The sequence below is a fragment of the Musca autumnalis genome, unplaced genomic scaffold (assembly GCF_047663935.1).
Source record: "Musca autumnalis isolate F117 unplaced genomic scaffold, ASM4766393v1 scaffold_4, whole genome shotgun sequence".
Lineage (NCBI taxonomy): Eukaryota > Metazoa > Arthropoda > Insecta > Diptera > Muscidae > Musca > Musca autumnalis.
Window position 1 is genome coordinate 146,926,744 of NW_027411977.1, and position 18,303 is coordinate 146,945,046.

At 34.9% G+C, this 18,303-nt stretch overlaps 1 protein-coding gene across 10 annotated transcripts in view; it reads left to right on the forward strand.

The window, feature by feature from the left end:
• The window catches only part of LOC141403530 (uncharacterized), a 71,018-nt gene extending 53,258 nt beyond the window's left edge, over window positions 1-17,760 (forward strand). For all 10 annotated transcript variants that reach the window (XM_073986092.1, XM_073986096.1, XM_073986091.1 and 7 more), the window contains exons 3-7: window positions 4,545-4,776; window positions 7,942-8,086; window positions 11,764-11,884; window positions 12,024-12,745; window positions 12,836-17,760. In XM_073986092.1, the coding sequence (XP_073842193.1) occupies window positions 4,545-4,776; window positions 7,942-8,086; window positions 11,764-11,884; window positions 12,024-12,745; window positions 12,836-13,572 (1,957 nt within the window). In that variant the 3' untranslated portion in view covers window positions 13,573-17,760. The remainder of the gene's footprint in view (window positions 1-4,544; window positions 4,777-7,941; window positions 8,087-11,763; window positions 11,885-12,023; window positions 12,746-12,835) is intronic.
• Window positions 17,761-18,303: the final 543 nt, after the last annotated feature.

Genomic DNA, 18,303 nt, shown 5'->3' on the forward strand with positions numbered 1-18,303 from the left:
ACTGAAGAAAGAAAATAAAATATAATTCATATCATTTCTTCTTTTCTTCTTCGTTGGTTAACAACAACAAAACAAGAAACACACGAGTTTGACGCATACATGCCACCAAAGCCCCCTTCTTCGCTTCTACGTCTTCTATTATACAATACACACAACTCTTTATTATAAAGCAGCATTCCACAGCCGCGAGAGCACTGTTATTACTCTCGTTGACAAACATCCTCTCTCCACCCATGAAAAAAACGTTCTAACATAAAAAGTATGTTTTACCCAAACATATCAAATTGAGATATGTTACAAAATGTTGCAAACATATATTTGTTTGGACCCAAACATATTATGTTTGGATTCAAACATATATTTGTTTGCAACCGGTCCCAAACATATATTTGTTTGGATCCAAACATATTTCTAACATAAATTTTTCTGCGTGTAGCATACATAAGGACATCCAATCCCAGTTTGCGAGATTCAGCACTTTATATATTTTTCGATCAATTGGAATTAAAGCTTTATATAAATCTTCAATAAACATTCACATGTCGGAGAAGTTTCTTCCAACAGTTGTTTTTGTTGTATGTTAAGAACAGGCTATGGTTTATTTATTTTCTTGTTGTTACAATAACAAAAGAAATTTAAAAAAATAAAAAATCGTTCATTTCGTGCTGGCCGAACTTTTTTTACCCTCCACCATAAAATATTCTGAACTGAAATGGAATAATTTGTTTTCTTTTTTTGTCCGCAATTCTATGTGGAGGTATTTTATGACCACGGATACGCTTAATGCCTAAATTCGGTCAGAAAACGTAACTAACAATTTGTTCAATTGGACAGCTTTTATATGTGGCCAATATGTGGAGCTATGATGATAATGTTTGGTGGAGAAATGTTGAGACAACTGGGAAACTCGAATGTCAAATTACAGATAGTTCGGCCAACAAATGTAGCTAAACTCCTCAAAACACGTTAAATCGGGAAGTACCGTTATATGGGGGCTAGACCGAAACGAGAACCTATGTTTCATAACTACAGGCCGATATTGCCCATTTCCAATTGACCTGCCTATGGAAAAAAGAAACTCGGTTGCAAAAATTATTGTGGACGCTAGAGTAATTACAACAGACGGACACGGCCAGATCGACTCAGAATTTAATCCTGATCAAGAATTTATACATATATACTTTATATGGTCACAAATGATTATTTCAATTATTTTATTTCGGTGGCGATCATAATGCTTCTGGAGTTAGTTTGGTAGGTTTGACTTTGCAGTTGAAACGCTGTCGTGTGTGTTCGGAGAACTTGTACCACAATCAATCCTTGCCAAATAGGCGACGATATCGGGGAGTTTTGAAATTGTTTCTGTAGTTGGGCTTTGTGGTCTAATGACTTTATACGCGTACGCGTAGACTGTGTAGGATCTGCCAGCGGAATAATTTGGTATCTCTCTCCCTCTCTCTCTACACTCTAAATTATTTGTTGGAAATTGCAATAAAAATCATTGTGATTTTTTGTTTATTTTTTAAGGGGTGCGTAATAATTAACAAATTATAGTGTAATTTATAGAAATGCGTAATTTCAAACATAAATTATTGCAAAAATTGGATTTGCAACAAAAAATGCTTGAAATTAAACATGAAGTGCGTAATTACAGACATAAAGTGTTACAAAAACTGTATTTCAACAGAAAATGCCTAAAATTAAGCACAAACTGTAGCAAAATCAGAACAGAAAGTGTGTATAACTCCAAAGATATAACAACAAAACGCAAACACATGTGCTCGCGCTTAGTAGCTTTACGTTCTTTGTTTTGAGCAGACGTGGTGGTGGCGCAATATTGTTTTTTAAATAAGTAATACAATTTAAGTTCATTTAAGTATTTTTATAAAAATGTATGTAAGCCAAATTTGTAACAAAGTGTTTGGAAATGTTAATAAATATAGTTTACATCTGTATATCCACAAAAACAAAAGAAATTGTGTATTTCGGTGCTTGTTTGCAAAATGCAAAAAAGTGTACAACAACTATAATTCTTATAAATCGATAAATCGATACTAATATCAATGCTCCACGAAAAGAAATTGAGCCAGTCTGATTTAGAAACTGCTAAATAATTGACGTCCTACTGTTTTGTCACGCAGCGAGCATTTTATTATGATGCGCAAATATCCCAACTGTCCGAAATATATTGGAGAACTGGCCAATGATTTCACAAAGAATGCCTATTTGACCACTTTGAGAAGTTAATGGGTTTGGATATTTCAATGGGATTCCATAATTTGTAAGTATACACTGTATAACAAGAAAAGATAACAAGAGTTTAATTTAATTAAATCATTTCAGATACTTCTCCTACAGATGAAGAGAGGAATTCTATCGCATACATATGTCTGGTTAGAAGGCGAAATGACAAGTATAGAGCCCAACTGCGACATACCAACTTTAATTATACAATTACATTGTTATTTTTACATATTCAATATAGAATATCCAAAAGATATCTCACAAACTTGTGAATTTTTTATGAGATACTTCTTTAAATTTTATCCCATACAGGTCAGAGACCAAACAAAGAATATCTAAGTTAAAAGAATTGTAACCCTCATACAAAAACTAGATGTCATTCCATAAGCTATATTTTGTATTATGTATGAATTCCTATTTATTTACATACGTATTTTTGGTTTATAAATGAAATAAGTTAAGTTTTTGTTAAAAAATAAAATGAATTTCCCTTTCTATTGAAAATGTTGTTTTATTAAACACAATCATAAATTAAGCACACATTTGCTCAAATTTACACACAGAAGTGCGTAAAATTACAATAAATTGTGTCTAAAATCGCAACAAAAAATGTGTAAAGTTTTGAACACATTATGCGTAAAATCTTACAACAACAAAGCTGTTTAAAATTACGCACTTTTGTGTCGCATCTTGTTGCCTATCATTATCATTGTGAAAGTCAACAGAAAAAGTTTAGAGTGTATATCTCTGACGAATCCAGTTTATAGTCTGGGTTTGGATGGTTTTGAAAATTTGTACCGTTTAAAGTTCCTATTACAACATGTAATTGTTTTTTCGAGAAGTTGATATTTCTCTCGATAATAGTCGCGAAAGTACCTATACTCCCTTAGACCGTTATTTTTACCACAGTTGTTCTTGTTTACTTTGGGTTAGCGTAGTGATCATGTTCCGGTCGCTGTTTTAGAACCCGATATACAAGTTTAGAAACGGATATTTTCATTAATAACTTCACAATCAAATTTGTTCTTTAAAACCATCTTATTGGTTTTGTGTGCTTACGCAATTTTGACTTCGACACATCTAATAAAACTTACTCGATATCGATTGTCATAATACCAACATTCAAAATTTCGACCAAACTCGATATCGAATGAGGGAATTAGGCCTCTGGTCTGCTGGGATGAAGTTTTTGACGTTGACATGCTAACGAAATCGGTACGAAAGTCGGACGCTACGTCCTATGTCGGATCCGAAATCGTAACGATACCTTAATGAAACTGGTATGAAGTGGTTGATATAATTTCGGAACGAAATGTCGGAACGATTTCGGTCAGAATTCTGAACGAAATCGTTAGACAATCGGAAGAAAAATCGTATAGAAATCGAAACGAAATCTGAACGATTTTGCTTCCGAAATTGTTTAGATGTGTCGGACATCCGACATTTGGTTTGCTGGGTTTTTACATCAAAAGAACATGTTGGTATGAAATATCTATATCTGGTAATCAATTCAATAATAATTTCGATTGTTGTATTGCAACAATGCATTTGTAAATTATTTGCTTATACCTATCACCGAATAACAATGCTAATGATATAAAATTAATCAAATTAAATTTTAAATTTCATTTGCTGCCAGACCACAATTTGTTTAGAACATTTATGACATTAAGATGTGAAGCTGAATGCATCTGTAATTAACACTGCTAATGATGGACACTAACGAACAGAAAAACAATTTTAAAATTCGTTTAGAATTCGATTTTTTGCAGTTCAATTATTTTTAATTTTCTTCTTTTCTTTTATTTTTGGATATGTTAGCTAATTAAATGGTTAGAATGCCCTAGAACAAAAAAAAAAAACAGATCAGAACAATTAACTATCTGTGCAAATATTTGTTATAGTTACAGATGTCAGAAGAGTAATTTGATTTTGTTTATTTACAACAATTGGCGTGTGTACTTGAAAATCACATACTAAGTATGCATGTGGGACACATGCATTACTCGCTCCAAAATCACCTTGACCCCACACAACATTTTCAAGTTCAAATGGTTTTAACACGCAATTACCATACAAATTACAATGACCACAAAAACAATGGCGGCATATGGAAAAATTGTTTTCATTGTCCACTACTCTGCACTTAAATATTTTAATTTTTTTTCTGTTGAAAATTTGGTCAGAACAATTCCATACATATATGAAAAAAAGACAATGTGTTCTCTTGTAGAATATGTGTACATAGTCGTTTAATATAATATAAATAACATACATTTTTCTATTTCTTTTCATTGCAGATTTGGTTCGGCCAGTAGCCAAGCATCACAGAGCAGCGGTGACATCTGTCGCATTTGTCATTGTGAAAGCGATCCACAGAATCCACTTTTAACGCCATGCTATTGTTCCGGCAGTCTTAAATATGTACATCAGGCTTGTCTGCAACAATGGCTGACTGCTTCCGAAACAAACTCCTGCGAATTATGCAAATTTCCCTTTATAATGCACACCAAAATCAAGCCATTCAATGAGGTCAGTTGGAATACCCACTACTTAAGTAAAATAGCTTAATAAGTTCACTGCCAAATGCATAAATAATATAATTCAATTGTGCTAAATACACATCCTTACCCTCACACACATACACAAGAGATAGCCAAAGTTATACTTGTTGCTTCTTTGTGTACTAGATAAATAATTCAAAAACGTGTCCGGAACTTTAACTTCAAAGTAAAAAAATGAATAGTTTTTCTCGTTGGCAGGTGAATGATAGAAGAATGTAAACAACAACACAGATGGGCAAGCAAACAGAGGCATTGCTCGGCAATGCCTTATGGACTACTTTGTTATTTCGTTCTTATATTCATGTTACGCTTTAAAGGACTTATCCAAATTCTTTTACAGATTATCTGCATTATTATGCATGGATTTGATCTAATTATATAAAACACTTTAGATTTCATTTTCTTTTTTAGACTGCTATGGTAGGTCGGAATGAAAATATTTTTTTTTACTTCTTTGGCTAACAACTCAATCAACACCTTATACCTAATATACAGAGATAGGTTAGGTTGTAGGATGCGCAGGCACTTCAGCTGTTGATTTTTGATTGTGATTATTCTGAAAAGAGATAGAAAGTGGGGAGAGGAAGAAAGGAAATGTGTAGGAGAGGACCAGATATACAAAGATTTAGGAAAGAAAATGAAATTGAGAAAGGAGAAGGAATGTAGTGAGACTGGAAGTAGGCTCGAGAAGAGCCTTGGTGCTAGCCTCCGTCTACATGCCGTATGAAGTACCAGACCCGCCCACTTCCACTGAGGAAGCAGTGACACCAATGTGAGAGGCGAGTCCCTATTCGATTTTATTTAGACTAATAATCTGCGAGTATGCAATAGGGGAAATACAGCCAACTCCAGAATAGGGTAGGAGAGGAGGTGATAGACCCCATGCTTACAAATATGGAGGATACGCCTATATCGGAATGGAAGGTATCGGAGGAGTGCTCCTAATCGAACCACAGGACGATACACTTTCAAGTCCCCTATAGATGTAAAAGGCAACCTCATAGGAACCCCGGAAGGACCAACTGGAAAGAATTCAACCCTCCAGCTTCTTCAAGACTGTGCGAAATTCCTGAACTTTACAGACAAGTTGAAGACTTCACAAGTTTTCTTTGGAATTGCTATGATAAGTCTTGTCCAGGAAAGAGAGCTCAGCCAGTGTGGTGAAGTAAAGACCTGCAGGGCTAAAAGGATCGAACATATCATAGATTACGACCCATAACGGAATAATTTTAATAGGTATAAAATCGAGGTCAGTAAAATTAAAGGAATTCTATTATTAATGTAGCGGAAAGATTTCGTAAGGCGACCTCAAAGGACCCAAAACCTATTTGGAGCATCAGGCGAAGTAATTGCATTCTGGAGACTCTAGACCTAGTGGCAAAGACCTATTTCCGGGGTGCAAGGCTGCTAATTTCTATCCTAGTTTGGATAGGCATAGAACCTATACTCCTGACGAAAGGGTCTTTGTTGATAGATTGATAAGTAATTAAAGAATTTCTTGGGGGATCAATACTTTTCAAGCCTATAAAATTCCTGGACAGGATGATGACATTTCCACGATGCTTCAGAACGCACCACCTGTCTTAATCACCAGGCGATGTTTAGGGCTTATCTCCTATTGACGCACATACCGGTACTGTGGAAAGAGGTAACATCTTCCATTCGGCTCCAGAGTCACCGAGTGTCCTAACCAATTGGATTGATAGAATCCTGTAAATCAGACTAATCAATTCTAAAAATGGAGAGAGCTCCGTAAGAAATTCAGTCACTAAAGGCACATCAGTGACAACTTTCTGTCTACGTTGTCAAAACTGATGCAAGATGCATTGGTAAAACTCTCATGCTGGGCTCAACTGCAAAGACGGAGTTGTACTATTCACCAGGAAGATAAATATCTCAGATTTTGTGCCACCAAAACTGGATGGCGTGCAATTGAATCTACAGAGGCGAAATACTTGGGAGGGGTCCTTGACCATCGGCTAATCTGGAAGAGGAAATTTATATATTTTTATTCCATTAATAAAGAAAGATTAAGCTGGTATTAATTTATGACAAAATGACCTTCATTTAGGAGGCTGACAAAAAAATGGTATGTTGTGTGTGTGTGTAGAAATTGTCATAGCGAAAAAACGTAAACAAAACTCATCACATTATCGGGTATGTTCTGAGACACACTTCACCTCTCACTTCACGCCTTAAGCAGTTTGTTCATCCAATTTACGCTTATTTTTCGAGAATTGGATGAGGGTGTACTTTTCTTTTTAAATTCCCTAATGAATCTTAGGCCCCAAGAAAGTCGCAAAAAAAATAGGAGTAAATGGGGTGGACAAAATGCTTGAGGCGTGAAGTGAGAGGTGAAGTGTGTCTCAGAACATACCCGTATGAAGGCATCACTTAACACAGACGACATTAGTTTATGCATTTGTGAACGACATGTTGAGATAGGTTGTGAATCGTTCGTTGATCGTACGGTCACCGACAGATTCTAGTTCAGCGTACTATTGAACTATATCTTGTTGCACGAATGAATAAACTAAGAACCCCACTTTCCTCTCATTTTAGCCAAGTCAAGAACCCCACTTTGCCCGTTCCATTCCCCCTCTCATTTTAGCCAAGTCAAGAACCCCACTTTGTCCGTTCCATTTCCCATGCACAAATCACTTTTAAAAAAATTTTGTTTTTTATAAAATATTTCTTTAAAAAAAGGCGTTTACATTTTTATGATTCTCAGAATTAAAGAAAATTAATTTGGTAATATCATGTGGCTCTAATGTTTATTTTCAATTATATATCTGCTTACAGTGGCTTAAAAAAACTTGCCCATTAGTCTGACAAATTCAAATTTTAAAATCATTTTGTGCGTTAGGTTTTTTCACCGAATCTCATTATAATTAAGATTTTTTGTAATCTTATGTAGAAACTCGTTACGCTATGATACAGGGATATGAGGTTGTAAAAAAGTCATAAACCTAGTATTATACCCTCGTTAGCCTAAAAGTCCTTATTTTGTGGTCGACTACATGTGTGTGAGTGTTTTGGCATTTATCATTATTGAAAGCTCATTCGTTTCATTTTTTGTTATTTAAAAATTTATCCAAAATGTGTAATAGATTTTTTTTGTTTGTCTTTTCAGTGGCGTAGCCTTGACATTTCTGGCATTGAACGGAGGCGATTGTGTTGTACGGTATTGTTTCATTTGGCAGCAGCTCTCTGTGTAATCTGGTCACTATGTGTACTAATCGAACGAGCTGCAGAGGATGTACAGCATGGCAGAATAGGTTGGTTTATTGCGAAAATTGAAAAAAAATTAATTCTGAATAATTTGTAATTAATTAACATGGAAAATATCCGGGAACTTCATTATGCGTTAAAATGAAAATGTTTACAAACGGGCCAAAACTAAAACCTTAAACGGTTCGTTTTATGAATCGATTCATCGAGAAAACCTCTGTTTCGCGGGATTGTAATTTACTCTACCACATGTCACAATTAATGTCGTATATTTCGCATTATTTGCTGATTTGCTTTTAAGTATATAAAAAATCATGTATTCTAATTAAAAATATATGAAATTAAAATTAATTAAAAAAATAAGTTACAGTGCTTTATTTATAAATGCACTGAAAACTGGAAAATAATTTTTTCGCTTAGCCTCAAAAAGTATATTGTTCCTCATGATGGAATCTCTCAAATAAAACGCATCCCGATTAATTTTGTCATCATTTTTAATTTAAGGGCAAGCATTTTATTTGAGAGATTTCATCATGAAGAATATAATTTTTGAGGCTAAGCGAAAAAAAATATTTTCCAGTTTTCAGTGCATTTATAAATTAAACACTGCAATTTAATAATTTTAAATTAATTTTTATTTTTATCTTTTATGTAAATATTTTTTTCCACTGAGAACCCAATATCAAATTTACAGCCAATTTAGGCCAAACATGTAGATGAAAACTTTAAAGTGTCTGAAATCGGGTGGTACAGTTATATGGGGGTTATACCAAAACCTGGACCCGTGCCCACAAATTTTGCTGGGGAAGTTTCTGTACCATTAGGAACTCCAAATGCCATGTTACTATTCGGGCTAAAAATGATGATAAAGTCCTCAAAATACCCGAAATCGGGTGGTACTGTTATATGGGGGCTATAGGAATAGATGGACCCATATTGGTTTTGGTTTCATATTCATGCATTGTCATCCAAGTCTGAAAAGTGTACAAAGTTTTAGTTCGATTGGTCAAACGCAACTGTGTGGAAAATGAGTTACTAGATTTGAACTAAACAGTAGAGTTGTATAGTTCATGAACGAACTAGTTCAATTGAACGATTCAATGAATAGAGCGTATGAACTAGATCAGTCGATATAGTTCATTATAGTTCAATAGTTCACTGAACTATAATCAGTCAGCGACCGTACGATCAACGAACGAACGATTCACAATCTAGTTCACCATGTCGTTCATATATGCATAAAGTTACGCCGTCGTCTGTGTTAAGTGGTGCCTTCGTAATGTGATGAGTTTGTTTACGTTTTGGATCCAGGTATAATGAATAGCGGTTCGAAAGTGAAGATTTCTTCAAAAACACAACAAATTCCACATATTCCCATATTGAATGTGACTGGTTTTGGATAGAAAAAAATAAATAAAAAGAAACACACACGCCCAACAACATTAAGAAAGTTTTGACACAAAAAATATTCAAAATTTTACGATGCCACTACCTGGGTAATTGTGCCATGTTATGAATGGAATAAAACACGTAAATTTAAAACTTTTGTTCTGGTGTATTTAAATTATATTATTCTATTGTTTGTTTCTATTTGGTGTATGTAAGCGTTTGATTGAACGATTATGATCCGAATGATTGAACTGGATAGTGAACTATGAACTAGATTACTGAACTAGTTCAGTTAAAAGAGCTGAACTATTGAAATAGATCTTTCAAATGAACTAGATTGTACAACTCTACTAAACAGACAACAAAGCAAGTTAAATAAAAGACTGTAAAAAGTACGAGTCAATTAAATATATCAATGACCGGTTACTGAAAGACGATTCGAGTTCAAAATCGTTCGAATTGTTACCGAACTTTTGTTATTGTATTTTTTTGTTCATTGGAAAACAAAAATGAAATAAATATTAAAAAAAAAAAAAAAACAAAAGTTAGGTAGTAGTTCAAACAGATTTGAGTTCGAATCGTCTTATAGCGAAACAGGCCATAAAAGCTTGAAATTGTCAGGGAATGTACAGGGGTGGCTCCCGGCTATATATACGCTATATATACGCTATTTTTTAAATATGCTATATTTACAATAACTACGAATGTATCGGGTTGGAAATTAATTTGCGAGACAATTGTGGTTGTGTCTCTTTTTTAGGTCCAAAAAACTTGACCACTCCCACTACAAAACTACTGCCCCGATTTTCCTGACATTTTTAGGGATGATCCCCGGTGAAAATAGTATGTATATTTTCTTGAATTTCGAAGGGGCGGGTACTTATGAATAAAAATCAAATGCCGTCATAACCCAACTTAAGTTTTTTATGGAATGAACATTTTACCACGCCCACTTTTTCCAATTTAATTTTTTTCTGCATAAACTACTGAACCGATTTTCCTAAAATTGTCAGGGAATGTACAGAGATGGCCACTGAAAACAGGCTACATATTTTATTTAATTCCAGAGAGGGCGGGGTACCTCTCCTATGTGATATTTTTAAAGGAACGCTATATTTGCAAAAATTGCGCATGTATCGGTTTAAAAATTTACTTATTTTTGGCCTAAAGATCCGACCACGCCTGTTTTTTTAATATGTTATATCTCCAATACTACTGAAAAGCTCAATGTTTGCCGTTGTTATGTATATTATGTAATTTCGGAGGAGTGTACCTTCCCCACGCCTTTTTTAAACGCTATATGTATAAGCCAAACTTATGATTATATCGGTTTCAGCATAAATTTTGGGAGGCAATAGGGTTGTGTTTAATATTTGGAGCCAAAATACCGGACCACGCCCACTTTTTCAAATAGTTATATCTTGAAAAATGATGACCACGCGCACTCTTTTCAATACATTATTTTTCTAAAACTACTGAACCTAATTTCATGCAATTTTCTGGAATGTCCCGTGGTCCAAAATGCTGTATATTTGTAGATGAATTTCGGGGGCCTATTGTTTTATAATCGCTTTAGGATAAAGACAGAGGACATGGACGATAATAAATCCTACACAGCTTCAACGGGCGAAAAATCCGACAAAGTCCGTAAGAGAAAATACCTATTTTTGAATTGTCAAGCATAAAGTCCATAAAAAGTTGTCATTAATACTCATTACGAGGGGCCAGCAACGCGGACCGGGGTCTGATAGTTAGAATATAAAAATAACAAAATGGTGTATTATACATGATGATATTCTGCCTCCTCCTCCTGTAATGATCGTCAGCTCAACTGCTCTTTTAGGGATTTCAATTTTATATAACGATATTTTGGGAGGTATGTCATATAAACTATAAGAACCGACATTTACAATTACATATTAAATTACAAGTGGACGCAATAATATATTTTAATTATGTATGCATAATTGTCTGTGGGTGGAGGATGTCATTGTGTGTCCAATCAAAGAGATAGCTAGCTAGACAACAATCCAACCAACCGACATGCCATACCCATCCATACCCATCCATTCGCACTCTTCAAATGTAATGAACATAACTTTCAACAGTATATGTCCAATGGGTGTGGGAGTAGGGTCGTCATCATCATTGGCAAATACAAACCATAACAACAATTTACGATTGTTGTTGTTGTGTGTGTGTATTTTTTTTTTTTCTAAAATAACCTGTCAAAATAGTGTCACAGTAAAGCTAAACAAAACCAAGTGTAACTGTTACTGATACTTGTTGTTTTTACTTTGTTTGCTTTTTACCACGAACATCATCACTACAATAGAGTGGCCCTTTTGGACAAAACTTGCTGTCGTTGCGGTAGGGTTAACGGGAGGCATAGTCTTTATGTACATCCAATGTAAAGCCTATTTGCATTTGTGTCACCGATGGAAAGCCCGAAATAGGTACGTATGTTTTTTACAGAAAATGGGTCATAATTTCTGATTAGTAGTTATGCTATTTGGAAATGCCACGCCACAACTGCTCTTATTATGTGCATGTTGCAATGAACAAATGACAATATTTGTTTATTTTCTTTTTCAGGATATTGCTAATACAAAATGCTCCCGAAAAAGTACATCCAACTTCTCCGCCTTCGCCAAATGCCCAACAGCGTAATCGTAGCACCGGTACTTGCAGTCAGACACATAACATTGCGAATGCACCAAATGTCAATATAAACATTGATGTTAATATGGCCAATCCAAGACCCACGTCCAGCTATAACTACGCGTCAACGGTAGAGGTGAACGATGTTGAAGATGTGGCCGATGGCGGCGATAGATTGCCTACATCGCCTCACCACATGTTACAGCATGCCGATCTCGATGTTGATTCGATGGTATCGCAAACATCAGCCGGCTTGCCCAGTCGGGCATTGGGTAAACATCATCATGCACACCACCACCATCATCATCACATTGCGACACAACAACAGAATCCACAGAATCTAAATAGTCACTCACAGTTGGGTCAGGTAGCTGTGGCGGCAAACATTGAATGTACCCAGTCGCAGCATAACTATGATAGAGACTTCGCTCTGGACGATGTTGTCTCACAGATCTCATCATTCCGTCCCTGTCCCCAGGGCTCCGGCAGCATGACACCGTTCCATGACTCTATACACAATGTTCTAGAACATTCGGAAGACTCAAGTCGGGTGTCGGTAAATGATTTGTGTGTAGGTTCACGCCAGGATCTCAGCACTGATGGCCTTTCGACCGACACCGGTCGAGAACATGCCATGCAATTAAGTAGTTTTAGTGGTGAGTAGAATTTTGATATACATACCTATATGATTGCCTTAATCTCTATGTTTTCTCTAATTTTTTTGTTTGTTTTGTTTTTATTCATAGGCAGTGGAGACCATAAGGCTCCTTCGATTAGTTCAGGCGTTTCACATGCTGTAGCCAATGGTTTGGGAGGCTTTGTGTATAAGCCACACACAAAACGATATTCGAACTCATCCATATTCCTAGAAAATCGTGATATACTCAATGATTCTGTAGATTTAGATCTAGACAGCGGACCCTATCTGAAACATGACTATGGATCTAGTGGTGCCAACTGTAATATATTAACGCCACCCGACAGTGATGGCGGTGATAAATTGGAAAAATACTTGGGCAAAGATTTAAGACGTTACTCGGACACTAAACTGCTGGGCAGTGTAGATGTTGAAGCTTCTGATCCGATGCTCGAGTGTCATACAACACAACAACAGTTCAACGCCTCTCAGAGGTTGGCTGCGCCGGCTACACGCAAACGACCCCTAATCAAACAGCACTCTGAATCTGCAGCCAATGCCGTACTTGATATGACATTGCCACATTCACCACTTTCTCCCCCAAACATCCATGACATCCAACCGCCCAGACATATGGTGCGACATTCAATGCATACTGTCGATATCATGGACCACGAAAGTTCGCTGCCACATCCAATGGCCGTAGATCAGGCAAATAGTAGTCAACCATCCTCTGCCAGTCACCAACACCAGCAGCAGCACCAGCAACAAATTGACAAAGGTCGTCAGTTCTTTAAATCGTTGCCAAACCTAAGTAGTAGTTGCGAAAGTCTCATTAAGAAATAAGCCAGCCCTGAAATAGTCGTACAAAATAAGGGTTCCAATCTAACTTCTCATAATTAATAGTCCCATTTATTTCGAGTTGATTTTATTAAGTCAAGCAATTACAAAGAATTTGCAGTGCAACAAGTAGAATGCGTGTAAATGAAAAAAAGATGCTGAAATGCAATGGGACTTAAATGAATTTGGGTTTTTCATTGTCGTCATATTATTCAAGCTATAAGTTGCGCTCATGTTTCATGTTAATTGACATAATTTTATTATTTTTTTTTTTTTTTGCGCATACTTAAGCACTGATAGAGCTGAACATATCGGACATTTGACACTGTGGATAATATTTCGGAAACATATTATAAAATAACATTTTTCTTTCGTCATAAAAGTGATTTCACTTTTAATGCAGAAAATATTTTTGTTTACATATTACAGCATTCTATTGTTTTCATTTTTTTCTAATGCCTGTAGGTCAATTATTTAAAGACATGAAAGACTTATCAGTATAGATTATTAAGTGGTTTTAAAAGTGTGAACGGCGGTGTTATTAGTGAAGAGCAACTATTGCCGAGCATTTTTTTTTAATTTATTTTAAAGAATTGTTTCTTTTTTTTAATTGCAGATGTTTAGATAAAAAAATGTACCAAAAAATAATAAATCCTTTTTTATGTTGGAAAAGTTTTATTTTTAAATAAGTTTTATAACAAAAAGATAGCATATCCAAAAATATACCAAATTTTTACCTTTAAAAAAATTTTGTGTAACTTTTGATGCTTTTACAATAAAACCTTCAAGCAGGATTGCATTAACACATTTAATTACCAAGTTACCCCTTTGTGCCATTTCATGTGTTATTTTCCTAGGGGCTAACATATGCTCTGTTCCAGAACCTGCAAGAAGCTACTATTTTTTACGACAATAACATTTTTTCCTTTATGTTATCGGCAAAAATAGTAAAAATTAGTAGATTCTTGCAGTTCTGGAACAGACCAATAATTAACATATTTAATAGGATAAATATATGACACTTGGTTCGAATGTCGCAGTTTTGACTTTAATTTAATTTGTATTCTTTACACCACTATGGATTTGATTCAAAAGCTTGTAATACATAGAAATGAAAATGAATGTTTCTCCTGAAGGAGTCTTTGTCTTATTTTGTTTTTTGAAATTTTGCAAAAATTCGTTCATTCGTTAAAATTAAAAAAATCGATATATGTATATTGTATCGACATTGTTGCCCTAAGGACTAAAATATCCCCAGAAGGCCCATGTTTACAGGTTATCAGATTGTCTACGGAACATTCAGGACATACCTTGTTGACCTAAGGAATAAAATATCTCCAGAAGGCCCATGTTTACAGTTTATCAGAATGTCTACAGAACATTCAGGACATACCTTGTTGACCTCAGGACTAAAATATCCCCAGAAGGCCCATGTTTACAGTTTATCAGATTGTCTACAGAACATTCATTTTATATTTATAAAATTTTGAATTTTGCCAAAGGCAATACGAGGGATACTATATAAGTTTCTGGCCTAATAATGGAAACGCGAATATTTATCACCAAAAATAGCTTTACATATTGTTTTCTAAAGTATTCTCCAGCATGATTTATAAACATTCTTTTTCATGCATTCAAACCAATTTCCGCACCGAAAATAAATTTAAAAAGTGAAATTCTTTTAAAATCAATAATTTAAAACTTTGAAAACTACATGAATCACTTAAATATGGAATATTATCACCGAATCGACAAACCTATTCCATTTGTGGACATAAGTATATTTGGAAAGGCAAAAAATTCCGCACGGAATTTTTATTCATGATTGCCCTGAATGTTTCTACTGTGAATGAGACACCTACAAAACATGGTTTTTGAACGCTTCAGCAGCATCTTTTGGCGACGAAAACCGTTAATCGTGCCTTTTTTCTTGATGTGCGGAAATAAAAAATACATAGGATACAAAGTCAGAGCTGTACGGCTAATAGCCGGCCCATCAATTCCACGTTTTGCACAATGATTCGTTTGCTATTGTTCGTTTTTCGCGATTAGATCCATGATTCGTCAGCTGTGACCATCTTATATACATATTTTGAAGCACCACGATCCTATTTTTTCAACATTTCTTTGCACCAATTGACAAGAGTCTTTTTTTGAGCGATTGTCAAGTTGTGCTGGATCCAAAGAGAACAAACTTTTTTGCGGACAGGTGTTCATGCAATACCGAATGTATGCTGGTGGGAGAAATGCCCAAGTATGCATCTGCAGTTGTCCTGAAAACCACTGCAGTTGTCCTTACATTTTTAGGAGGATCTAATGCCTTCTTCCATCTTCGACCAATCAGTGAAGGGGAGATGCTATCAGGAATTGGTTTGTCCTCAGCTGTGTCTAAGTCCAGGATTGGCGAAATGTAGTCGGGTCCTTTTTGCCGATACGTGCGGCAGTACAGACAATACCTGAATATTTCCTTTAGTATGGTTATCAACACAGGTGATGCATTTTGAGGCTTCCGGGAGATTTATAGGGTTGAAAAGTATTATCGTCCATGAAATCCTTGGATTACTTATTAGACTATCAAAAAATACCATCTCGTCAGTGAAGCAGGCCCAATTAATATACACACCAGGCAGATAACAATTGTCGTCCTTGTACTCCGAAAAGTGAGTATTTGCCAGTAGGTGTAGAGTTTAGAGTTTCTAAAGCGGAGTTTGTCCACGTGCCATAATTACGCCTAAGGCCTCCAATAGGTTTGGAATCCTTTGAGATCATCCTGCGAAGTCTTGCACCTGCATTCATTCCCTCTATTACCTCACTGAAGTTTATACAGGAATTTCTCCTAACTTTAGTCTTACACTTAATAAGCTATCCTTGTATAGGTCCCATTCTGCACTATGTTTGGTCCTGCTAGCCTTGTTATATGCCCTCCTGCTGACTTTCCTGAAGTTAGCCAGCTCTTTGTGGCCAAGACTTATCATAAAAATCAAGGAGAACGCTTGTGAGAGCTCAGATTTGTCTGTCAACTTCCCTTGATCTGTGGAGTTCTGAAATTTCACTCAGCCTTGAAGAAGCTAGGGAGTTGGATTTCTCCCAATTGGCCCTCCTATGAAGCGCCATGAAGGTAACTTAATAAAAACACTTTGAACATATGTTTGCATGGGATTACCGTTTACTGTTTTTGCCATGTGAATTTGAAAACCACATCCTTATCTCAACAGTACCTATCAGTAATGAACCTGTTAGAAAATTCCCAAATTCTTGATGCAGCCATTTCTTCAGGGCTTTCATATTAGGATGCCAACGATCTATGACTTGTATTCTGTTTTCTGAGAGAGCCTCATTTCGATTGACTTGTTTTAGTTATTTTCTATTTTTCTATTACAGCGATTCTTCCTTAGTACTTCAACATTTGAAACATTATCTGTCCAAAAAATTACAAGTTGAATTTTTTGTCGTAGTTTTTTTTTTTAGTTAAAGCGTTAATGAAATGCACATTTAATATTTATAGTTGCATTAGATGAGCTGGCTAAATATATATTTTAAAAATGTTTCTTTTGTCTTTCTGCCGTTTAAACTTAAATGAGAAAGTCACGGGGAGTTGATATTCATGATTGGCCTAAAAGTTTCATTATTCAAAAAAATGTGTACATTTAATTTTTATCGACAGTGAATGTTTATTTTTGAGCCGAACTTGTTCAATCAATCAGGCATTTTTATCCTAAACAAATAGCCCGCTGGCTGGCTGGCTTATGATGCTGGACGTGCGAAATGGGGGTTATTCTGAATGACAACTCCCCATGGGTTTTGTCTCTCTGCCGTTTCAACTTATAGATGAAAGGGAGAAAACTCACGGGGAATTTTCATTCAGAATAACCCTCTATAAGTTTTTTTTTTCTGTCAACCAAGTTTACGATACGCTGTTTATGCATTCGTTCGTTTAGCTTAATAAAAAATTATAAAGACTGTATATATGATTATACATATAAGGAAACAAATCAACAATTTTACTAGAAGTAGTTATTTGTAAGGTAATGACACACAAAACGACAATTATATTTAATTAAATATAAATAAAATTTTCTTTTTTTCTTCTCTCGTTTTCTTTTTTGTTTTCGTTACTTAATAAGTGCTTAATGGCAACGAAAATTATAATAAAAAATCTCAAAATCTTTGTCTCTTAAACTAAAAAAATAAAAATAATTGTATAACAAGGTAAACAAAATCAAATGCTTTTATGAACAAATACTTAAAAAAAAATTTATAAAACAAGTATGTATTATTTTTCTTAGTTGAATAAATTCTATCCAAGAGAAATAGATCTGGTTTGCGTTTCTATGATAAGAGTGAATTACTACCAACCTCTTTTGAAAATTGGGTGTTGGTTGTTATTCACTCGAATTCTCATCATAGAATGAAACAAAAAAAAAAAAAAAAACAGTTAATAATGGTACAGCTGAAGGTTTATCATCTATCCTTCCATACAATTCAAGTTCTACAATAAAATGAATAAACAAAATAAAAATACAAATCCCCAACAAACAATTTAAATCATTTTATAAACGCGAAAATAAATAAAGTACTAAAAAAAACATAAATATATATTTTTTAAACTATAACATGCGATAATGCAATTATCCCGTTAAAGACGAAGAAAATACGGTCGTTAGTATATATACATATTTGAGTACATCTGTACGTACATCAATGGGTACATAGTATGTAAAAAATGAAAAGTCTATG